This window comes from Nelumbo lutea, chromosome 2, assembly GCF_056320005.1.
Source record: "Nelumbo lutea isolate HS-2025 chromosome 2, American lotus-T2T, whole genome shotgun sequence".
Classification (NCBI taxonomy): domain Eukaryota; kingdom Viridiplantae; phylum Streptophyta; class Magnoliopsida; order Proteales; family Nelumbonaceae; genus Nelumbo; species Nelumbo lutea.
In genome coordinates this window covers 75,573,125-75,584,358 of record NC_142685.1, presented here as the reverse complement: position 1 = coordinate 75,584,358, position 11,234 = coordinate 75,573,125, and the positions used below count along the sequence as shown (strand labels likewise).

General features: G+C 33.6%; 1 protein-coding gene across 7 annotated transcripts; it reads right to left on the bottom strand.

Annotated features, from left to right (window-relative positions):
• Positions 1–475: 475 nt before the first annotated feature.
• Positions 476–6,235, bottom strand: MYB65 (myb domain protein 65). Of its 7 annotated transcripts, XM_088967382.1 has the most exons (5): positions 6,014–6,091; positions 5,761–5,811; positions 4,277–4,661; positions 1,163–2,165; positions 476–1,077 (listed from the first exon to the last, which is right to left on the bottom strand). In XM_088967382.1, exons 3-5 carry the CDS (start codon positions 4,637–4,639, stop codon positions 770–772), a joined length of 1,674 nt encoding a protein of 557 aa, XP_088823508.1. In that variant the 5' UTR covers positions 4,640–4,661; positions 5,761–5,811; positions 6,014–6,091; the 3' UTR covers positions 476–769. The 7 variants fall into 7 exon arrangements, with proteins under 7 accessions (XP_088823508.1, XP_088823505.1, XP_088823506.1 ...); XM_088967379.1 differs by having other exon boundaries at positions 5,761–6,235; XM_088967380.1 differs by having other exon boundaries at positions 5,047–6,146.
• Between the last annotated feature and the right edge of the window lie 4,999 nt (positions 6,236–11,234).

Genomic DNA, 11,234 nt, shown 5'->3' with positions numbered 1-11,234 from the left:
AAAACAAAGCAAAGTTCAAAAAGCATGCTTTTGTGGCAATTTTGAAAAGCAAATGAAAAACAAAAACATTCATGTTGAAAACCCCTTACAAAATCTGCTCTTGTTTCACAAATCATTATTTTGATGGTTCCAAAATCATGTATTGTTTTTTTTAATCAAAACTAACTTCTTTTTGCATTTCAAAACAAAAAACAAAGTTCAAGAAACAAATGAAAATAAAAACACTCATGCTGTTGAACACCTACATTTTTTTTCTTAAACCATTATTTTGATGGTTCCCAAAAACATGTATTGTTTTTGAAACAAAGCCAATTTGTCTTTGCTTTTAAAAACAAAAACAGAGTTCAAAAACATGTTTTTGTTTTTTAGCTGATCTAACATTTTCAAAACAAATGAAGAAAAAACAGTCATGTAAACACCCCTTAGATTTTATCATGATGAAGGCAAGAAAATGATTAATAAACACCCAGGCAAATGGTTCTAATCAAATGAAATCCATCAAATAATTGAAACCACTGAATGGCAATGTTCCATATGGTTCATACTGCATATTAATTCTACAATTATAACAGAAGCCTGCCTACACCTCATTCTTAAAATTGTCCTCAATGCATAGCTCTAGCGGAAACATGAAGATATCACATAGCAAATAACCATGACTATTACACATGTTACCATAATTTCATCCTCACCTTTTAATCGAGGAACAAACCAGATTTGATTGTCCACATCAAACAAATCTTCAACATAAACCAAGTCCTAGAAGGTTTCAAGGGAGTTCGGACATATGACAAACAGCAGGCATGTTATTCCAAGCACAAGAGCCCAGACCCCATCCTTGACCCATCTTTGAAGTTTCAGCAGTCATTTGCTTGTAATCACTACAGAAATCTTCACCGAGCAGTGTTGCTATAGTATCAGTCACAACGGATAGGTCTTTCCCATTATCAGAGCTCTGCCCAAACCAATCGGAACCTAGCAAGGCATCAGGCCTGGAAAAATCCAATCGATTTAAGATTTCCTTGTCTTCATCTGGGGTTGAAACCTTTTCAGCTGTTTCTGGCTTGATGTTAGATCCTACAGAAGACAGAAGAAACTGCATTCTTAAGGTAACAATTTTAACCTTATTCTTCAAAGAGCAATGAGGGAGAAATATGCTCACCAGGTAATATATCGTTTGATGGGGGCTCATCAAAAGAGCTCCCACTAATGGGAGTGCACTCACTAAAAACTGAAGCAGCAGATCGGCCCAATGGAGAGATCGGGTCACTGTATTCTTCCCATTCTGTTTCACATAGATTCAAGTTTGAGCTGTCCACCACTTCATTGGGTGTAACAACCGAAGAACTCGAGCTCTTGTCAGCCGACTGATTCTTAGCACTGCTCATATTCTGTGCCTCATGAAGTAATGCTTCCAGCAGGCCACTGTTCCTTGGCGAAAGACAATCTGACTGCACTGACCCAGTTGGTGGAGGGGATTGGATAAATGTATCAACAGATTCAAGAGATACAGGCATGGGAAGGGATGTACCCCAGCCACCAAGGTCAGTTTCTGGATATTGGAGTGAAGGGAGCTCCAACTTCACAGCCCCTGGAATGGGCTTAGAAGCAGAGAAATTGCCATTTGTAAGGGCATGGCTACCAAAATGAGGTGGATCCTTGGCATTGGGGTCAGGATCATATGGAAAAGACAACCCAAATGGCCGATGTATTTTCTCACAATTATCACCCTGAAACTGGTCAAATGGTGGGAGTGCACTGGTTACGTTACCATTCAAACCAGGAAACAACCCCTCTGATTCTCGAAGCTGTTTGGTGTGATGCATTATGGGAGGCATGAAACTGTAATTCTGGGACGAAACCAGATTCTGTGTCAGCATGTTGCTAGTAGAAATGTTGGGAAGTGCTGATGGATAAGATAAAGCCCCTTGGGTTGCCTTGAAATTGTCAAAAATGACATCGGGAATCTCATAACTGTTTCCTTGCAAGAGATCATGGTGCCGTTTATCCACACTATTGATTTCAACTGAGTTCTGAGTTTGCCGGCTCTCATTCAATGCTTGCAGACACACCTCAGGAGGATAAAGTGGTAAGCCAGCTCGTTGTCGTCTCTTGATTCGGGTATTCCAGTAGTTCTTTATCTCATTATCTGTACGTCCAGGCAACTAGCAAGAAAGAGAACAGAATCCCAGGAAATCAATAAAGGACCAGACAGAAACAAGAATATGGAAACAAGAAAACAAGAGAGAATTTATAGCAAATAAACATTTCATTTTGGATGGATTCACAAAGTTCATACTGTATTGCTTTGAAGTATTTGTACAAGTTACTGAAGACATATGGTCTATCCTAGGCTTAAAAATGCCTAAAATTAGGCTAATAAATAGCCCAAAACATGGTTTAACTTTGGATTCAAAGATTCAGGGATTCTAAATGGTAGTGTTTCATGTTTGCAGCTGAACCTTTTGCAAAGGGTGGCTACCAATGACCTGATACAGCTTAGTGTCAAGAAGGCTGTTCCATGCGCAAGTTTGTTCTTTAATTTTTGATCATTTGATTTGAGATGTTCCTTATTTATGTTATACTTCCATTGGAAATTTTACAGCAATCCAAAAAGGGGGGAAGTTAATACATTCAAAAAACAGATTCCTATCTCAAAACTGACTTACGAGTCAACCCATCACAAGCTTTAGTACCCCCCCCCCCCCAACCCAACACAAACACACACAAAATAAGCATCTTGTTCTTTACAAATTTATGGTAGCATATAAAGTTACATCAAACTCAGTTTCAAGGCAAGGCTAGGCATGAGAGGGGAGTCTTGTTAACTAGGTGACTTTTTTGTTAAATAAAAGCTATGAATCCTAGGGCAATTCCCTAGGTTTCATAGCAACCAGCAATCATCTTTCAGTAGTAATTATCAAAAAAACCACGTTAAATTTCATTTTAAAAAATAGAAAATCAACATATACATTAGAAGAGAAAGAAGAAAGAAAACAAAATCAGAAAATAGGACTGAACCCCTGTTTTTGTCCCAGGAATAATGAAGAGTGGAAGAAGATTTTAAAGATAGCGCATACAACATGTGTGTTGACTGAACCCTAACAAATAAGAGATAGTAAAAAGAAACTAGTATATAAAGTCACAAAATGAATAATTTAGTGTATAATGTCTATTTTATTATTATATCATCAAAATATAAAGAATATTAAAATATTTTATATCGCCATGCACAAAATAGCTAGGTGCTTAAGTGAGACAACGCTTCATTGGCACCTTATTGCCTAGGTGCCCACCAAGGCATTGCCCCCTTGAAAAATATGATCAAACTACATAATAAGAAGAAAATTCAAACATCCCATAAGATACAGTAGACATAGTTCTACATTTACTTATGAAAAGAGAACAAAAATAGGGTACAACCATGATGCCAGAAAGACATGATATTGGAAAAACTTATAACCAATCAACTGGCATCATAAAAGTGGTAACCAATCAGGTGAGTTTTCATCAAAATTCTTGGGGTTTTGATTAGTCAAATCCTTTCCGGTATCATATCTTTCAGCATCATAGATTTTTCAAAACACAACCAATAAATATGGCATCTGCTTAAAGAAAAAGGTCTATAGGAATTTTCCAATAAAAAAAAAAAAAAACATGTTATGACTAATATAAGGATACCTCTAGAGTCTAGACATCCTGATTTTGATAGACATATGAAGGGCACTTTATGCAGGCATCTAAAGCTCCATTGTTGGCAATGCATCAATCACAGCCTCACTAGACATGCCTCTCACAAACATAGATATGAAAATAAAAAAATGGGAAGATAGGAAAACTAAAGGAAGATTGTCCATTGCAGAGGATGTTAACTTCATAGTTGTGAGGATAGCCCAGATAGGGGCCATTGCTTGGTTAGAGGTAAAACTGAGAAACTGACAAGTGTGAGAATGTGGGTACGAGCATGAGATTCCACTTTGTCCCCCACCCCCACCCCCCACCCCCCACCCCCCCAAAAAAAAAAAAATAAATAAATGGCAGAGGTTAGGTTCATATCCACTCCAGCCCTACAAAGACCCCAAATAACTAGGGCCAACATTGGGTGGTGGCCTTTTAATCCAGTGAAATAGATAATTTTTAATAAATTAAGTTTATTGATAAAATATGGAACATTAGGTGCAACAGTTTTGTGTGGGTGTGTGTATATATATAATTAGCAGGGAATTGAAATATTATGTAGTATCAACAAAAGGAGACAAGATACATATATACATACATGTGCAGCCATCCGAGCCCATTTGTTCCCCATCTTTGCATGGAGTTCGATTATCATTCGCTCTTCTTCTTGACTGAAAGCACCCTTCTTCAAGTTCGGCCTTAGATGATTTGCCCAGCGTAAACGACAACTTTTCCCACATCTAAAAAGCCCTGAATGCTTTTGGACAGCATTCCAATTTCCTTCACCATGCTTCTTAACATAGTCCACCAAAATTGCATCTTCCGCTGATGTCCATGGCCCTTTCTTCAGAACAACCCCTCCACCCATAGCTCTCCCACAGCTACTGTCATCAATAGATGGTGAATCAATCTGATCCTTTGAGAGCATACTTTCTTCGCTATCATTAGTTGATCGGCTCATCTTAATATGGATTCACCTGATCCTGCATTTAGTGAGAATGAGCTCAAGAACTTGAACATTAAGGACATCAGAAAAGGAAGATATTTATCATAGTTGGGGAAAACAATTAGATATCTCAAATTCAAAACATTAAAATCCGGCAGTGGAAAACACATCCATAACAATAAAACTTCAGAAAAACGGAGGAACCAATCTTGATTATTTAATCAATCCCAAATTTATGAGAAACCTAAATTGACAGATCCAAGAAAAGAAAAAGTAGTTACTGACAATAGTTCATGTCAAGCTCAATTGATTTTTTTATTTTTTATTTTTTGAAAATGGTCAAGCTCAATTGATAGTTCCTCAGCGCTAGCAGCCCATTGAAGAAAGAAACTAGATTCATGGAAATCTAGAGTAAAACAAACCTATTTCAAAACACTCGTAGTCTTTAGAGCAAATGATTAATTCAAGACTACTTACTGCCATCCCATTCTCGGCGTTCCCGAACCAGAAATCCTGGAAAAGGGAAAGAAAAGAGGCAAAATAGAAAAAAAGAAGATACCAGTGCCATCAAAAGCCCGATCGTCCCCAGACAACCCATAGAGATATGGTAACAGAGAAAAACCAAACTTGGTATTCAAAATTATCAGAGTAGCAATTAGGAGGACTCAATCGAAAAAGAAAAAGGTACCAATTGAAGAATATAAGTCTTCTGTAAGAACGCCTAGAATACGAAAAACCCCAAACAAATCCAGAAATCCAGCTATTGTACCCAAATCCACCTCAGAACAAGCTATCACTCGAAAAACAATGGCAAAATGGTAAAATATAAATAAACTGAAAATAACACCAACGCTCCAAATGAAGAGGGCGGATTCGGTCCTTACAAAATTATGCTCACACCGTTTTTCAGCCGTGTATTGGGAATATCTCCCCTGTGAGAGCGCTGTGAGCACAATTTTGCGAGCACCAAATCCGATTTCCCAAATGAAACCCAAACCCTAATAATTCAGCTCAGAAAAATCAACACGAAAAAAAAGACCTAGCTGATAAACATTCAGAGCTAGGAAAAAGGGAAAAGTTCAAACCCTCAAAATATTAATTTGCACAGCAGATCCTACATCTGAGAATTATCTTACCCGAAGATTCACGTTACCCAAAAAATGGAAGCACGAAAGCACAACCAGATCCTGAACTCAAACACCAAAATTACTAATAGAAAAAACAAGAATCAAAATAAAGAACCAGAGGTGAAGAGGAGAGAGAGAGAGAGAGAGAGGGTTTGATGTGTGATGGGCGAGAAAAGGAGAGGAGTTGCTTTAGAGAAAAACCCTAAAGTGAGAAATGGCGAGAAGAGAGCGAAAATAGGAGAGAGAGCAAAGGAGAGACTACCAGCTATCAGAGCTTAGAGGAAGGAGATAGCTTTATTAATTGTTTCTTCCTCACTTCCTCCCAGCCTGTTGGTAACGCATGTACAGAGGAGAGAGAGAGAGAGAGAGAGAGTGTGGGAGAGTCGGAGAGAGTTTCCGCGGGTTTGGAGAGAGAAAGATACATGAGAGAGGGATCTAGAGAGAGAAAGGTGGGACTCGAGTGACTCGATCAACTCTATGGACCGGGGCTGTACTAGCGGAACTCGAATAACACGTAATCAGGCGTACGGGCAGAAAAATGAAGATACCGGCGCTTAATTGACTAAAATGCCCCTAATGCATCGTTCTTTTCCCGTATGCATTGTTTTCTTTTTTGGTAATTCCCGCATGCACTGATGGATCTCAGCATGTCGGGTTTGGTACGGGCTTTACTCAAGCCAAACCGGGCCACGCCAATCCGATCGGATATTGTCCGAGAAATAGTTCATATATGTGTGAATTCAAACGGGTCTGGTCCGATGAAAATCCAATTAAGTTGGGTTAGGGTCAATGTGGACCAATTAATCCGATGCCCTGTAACAGATCAAGCCTAGATGGCGTTTGGTAAAATTGAACTCCAAATCTTTAACAAAGCAAAAATTATTTGAGTGTGTTTTTTCATACTCTGATTGCTTTGTTGCTTTTTTCTGTCTTGTGAGTTTGAATTGTTTGATTATCTAAAAACAAATTGCTTTACATTATTTATCCCTATAAAATTTATGAATTCCTATTGTACATAGAAAAGAAAATTAGGAAGAAAATGGTTCACTAGAAGCACCAATTCCACCAAACAAAGAGAAGTAAAAAAGATAAATTAAATTGTGTTTGGTTGGAGAGAAGATTTTGGTGGGATGAGAAAAAATGGGATGGGATAGGATGATAAAGGAAAAATGGATGGAATTTTTTTACCTCCCATTGTTTGGTCATACAAGGGAAAATAGTGGGAAAATCAATTCCAATAACATTTATTAATTGATTAGGTAATTAGTAACACTATTTCCTATTGTATATTTTATTATTAATTGTAAATATTTTTATTAATTTATTTCATATTTAATTAGTTAATTAATTAATATTAAAAACTGATTAATTATTTATTAATTAAGATCTAATATTTTAAATTTTCTTAGTTGATATTTTATTATTAAAATTTTACTTTATAATAATTAATAATTTTAATACTTTAATAATAGTTTTAATTAACTAATAAATTATTTTTAATTGGTTAATATTTTGTATTACTTATTTCTTTTAATTAAAGTGTTAATTTAATTGAAATTTTTATTAGTATTTTATTAAATAATTAATGATTCATTAATGGCTCATGGGTCTAATATTAACTCTTAAAAATACTACAAAGAAGGAATTTTTGTGTTAAACAAGTTTCCCCTCCCTTACCACTTGTTTCCCACCATTTCGATGGAATTCCACATCCCAATAATAGAGATTTGAAATCCCACCTTTTTCTCATCCCATCTCATGACATCTCACAAACCAAATGGAGCCTTAGTGTTAGAGAGGTAAGGTTTTAGGTAAGAATAGCTTTTTTGTCATATTAAGATCCGAGTGAGTCACTTGTGGAACAAAAAGTTGAAAACACCTCTTAGTGTGGTAAGAGGTGGATGGGCCTCTAAGTTGCTAAAATAAATCTTTAAAATTGAATGGCCAAGCTTAGAGGTTATATCAAATAGTGTGGAACCTTTAAAAATTGCATTTATCAGACTTTAGAAGTCTATTAAGTGCAAACAAACACAACCTTAGTATTCTTTGACTAAAATCTTCTAATAAAAAGCCTTGCCTTTTTTTCTTGTCCATTTCATAAGAAAAAAGAAAAAGAAAATGAAGAAATAGCCATGAGAAGGAGAGCTGCATTATCCTACATAAATAATGGAATTTATTTTGTATGAAACACATTGGTTATTGATGGAGTGAATCAAATAAGTAACATACATTTTGATAGATTGCCATCTAGTGGATGGGCTTTTAAGTTGCTAAGAGAAATCTTTAAAATTAAGATGCCAAACTTAGAGGTTGTATTAAACAGCTAGGACCTCTAAAAATGTAAACAAATACCACCTTAGTATTCACCGACTCAATTCTCCTAATAAAAATCCTTATTTTTTTTCTTTCTCCTTTTCAAAAGTAAAAAAAAAAATGAAAATGAAAAAAAAAATGACCATGTGAAGAATAATTGCATAAATAATGAAATTTATTATGTATGAAATGCATTAGTTAATAATGGGACGAATCAAATAAGTAATGTGCATATAAATAATAGATTGCCATCTAGTGGATGGGTCTCTAAATTGCCAAGGGAAATCTTAAAAATTAAGATGACAGATTTAGAGGTTGTATCAAACAGTCTAAAACCTTTAAAAAATGCTTTTTTTAGACCTTAGAGATCTATTTAGTGCCAAAAAAAAAACACCAAATTTTGTATATGCTAAGTAAAATCTTCTAATAAAAAGCCATGCCTTTTTCCTTGTTTTTCTCATAAAAAAAAAAGAAATGGCCATAAAAAGGATAACTGCATAAATACTGCAATTTATTGTTTATGAAACACATTAGTTAATGATGGGATGAATCAAATAAGTAACGCTCATTTAGATAGATTGCCATCTAGAAGATGAAATTTAAATTACTAAGAGAAATATTTAAAATTAAGATGCCAAACTTAGGGGTTGTATTAAACAATCTAGGACATTTAAAAATGCAAAAGACACCACCTTAGTATTCTCTTGCTCAATTCTTCTAATAAAAAGCCTTGTTTTTTCTTTGTCCTTTTCAAAAGGAAAAAACAGAAATGAAAATGAAAATATGTCTATGTTAAAGATAACTACTACACACATAATGGAGTTTATTGTGTATGAAAGACATTAGTTAATAATGGGGTGAATCAAATAAGTAATGTGTATATAAACAATAGATTGCCATCTAGTGGATGGGCCTCTAAATTGCTAAGAGAGAATCTTAAGAATTAAGATGCTAGATTTAGAGGTTTTATCAAACAATCTAGAACTTGGAGGTGTCCATGAAAAACCAAAAAACTGAACCGAACCGCAAAATGCAGTTAACCGAATCCATCAGTTCGATTTTTGGTTAACCTACAAAAAAATGGCGATTAACTGATCTGACCAGTATATATATGTATATATTATATATATTTTTAATATATGTCACATATTTTCTATATTATATATAAATATTTATTCATTATATATATAAATATATACATATATTATATTTATAATAATCTATTTATAAATATATTATATATTTATAAAATATTTAAATAATATATTATTTATCATTTATAATATCATTTATTATAATATAATATTATACATATATTTATATAATATATATTATAAATATAAAAAACCAAAAAAACCAAAGAACCGAACTAGTAAAAAACCGAAACTGGTGGACCAGTTAACCGATGGTACCGGTTTGAAGAAATGGAAAAACTGGTAGTATATGTTCGGTTTGAAAAAATTGCCCATGGTTTAGTTAACAGAACCTTGGAATTTATTGTTTATGAAACAATAAGCCCATGCCTTTTGTCCTTTTCATAAAAAAAAAAACAAAAAATAAGAAATGGTCTAAAAAGAATAATTGCCTAAATAATGGAATTTATTGTTTATGAAACACATTAGTAAATTAATGATGAGATAAATCAAATAAGTAACGTGCATTTAAATAGATTGCCATCTAGAAGATGAGCCTTTAAGTTATTAAGAGAAATATTTAAAATTAATATGCCAAACTTAGAGCTTGTATTAAACAATCTATGACATTTAAAAATGCAAAAACACCACCTTAGTATTCTCTCACTCAATGCTTCTAATAAAAAAGCCTTGTTTTTCTTTGTCATTTTCAAAAGGAAAAAAAAGTAAAAATAAAAATGAAAATATGACCATGTTAAAGATAATTTCACAAATAATGGAATTTATTGTGTATGAAACATATTGGTTAATAATGGGATGAATAAAATAAGTATTGTGCATATAAATAATAGATTGCAATCCAGTGGATGGGCCTCTAAATTGCTAAGGGAGAACCTTAAAAACTAAGACACTAGATTTAGAGGTTGTATCAAACAATCTAGAACCTTTGAAAATTTGTTTTTTTTTTTCCCATGACTCTAGAGGTCTATTTAGTGCAAACAAACACCAAATTTAGTATATTCTAACTAAAATCTTCTAATAAAAAGTCATGCCTTTTTCCTTGTCCTTCTCATAAAAAAAAAACAAAAAATAAGAAATGGCCATAAAAAGGATAACTTCATAAATAATGGAATTTATTGTTTATGAAACACATTAGTTAATGATGGGATGAATCAAATAAGTAACATGCATTTAGATAGATTGCCATTTAGGAAATGGGCCTTTAAGTTACTAAGAGAAATAATTAAAATTAAACTTAGAGGTTGTATTGAACAATTTATGACATTTAAAAATGCAAAAAATACCACCTTAGTATTCTCTGACCCAATTCTTCTAATAAAAAGCCTTATTTTTTCTTTGTCCTTTTCTAAAGTTAAAAAAAAACTGAAATGAAAATGAAAAAAAAGACCATGTAAAAAATAACTACATAAATAATGGATTTCCATCCGGTGGATGGGCCTTTCTAAGTTGCTAAGGAAAATCTTAAAAATTAAGATGCTAGATTTAGAGGTTGTATCAAACAATCTAGAACCTTTAAAATTTGATTTTTTTTAGACCTTAGAAGTTTACTTAGTGCAAACAAACACCAAAATTAGCATACTCTAACTCAATTCCTTTACTAAAAAGCCATGCCTTTTTCCTTGTCCTTCTCAGAAAAAACAAAACAAAAAATAAGAAACGGCCATAAGAAGGATAACTGCAGAAATAATGGAATTTATTGTTTACAAAACACATTAGTTAATGATGAGTTGAATCCATCAAGTAACGTACATTTAAGTAAACTAGTAAGTATGCACGTGCTTTGCACGTGGTAATTCTAGATGATCATAATGATAGTAATAATGTATCCATTTTTTTATAAATATCATTTTTTTTGTTTTTTTTATAATTAATGGAATTCATATTACAAAATCCAAATCTATTATGTAAACACCTCATATTGGGCTGCAAAGTTTTAGGTATCGTTGACAGGCCTATCTGCTTGGTTGGACTCTTCTTTTTGTAATGTTTTATCTTCGTAGTGTATTTATTTTTGTT

Excerpts from the sequence above, each read along its gene's own strand:
- MYB65 (XM_088967379.1), bottom strand. The coding sequence starts at position 4,639 with ATGAGCCGATCAACTAATGATAGCGAAGAAAGTATGCTCTCAAAGGAT. Across the intron at positions 2,166-4,276 it reads GGGCTCGGATGGCTGCACAT|TTGCCTGGACGTACAGATAA; the intron begins GTATGTATATAT and ends CTTTCTTGCTAG. Across the intron at positions 1,078-1,162 it reads ATCAAACGATATATTACCTG|GATCTAACATCAAGCCAGAA; the intron begins GTGAGCATATTT and ends TGTCTTCTGTAG.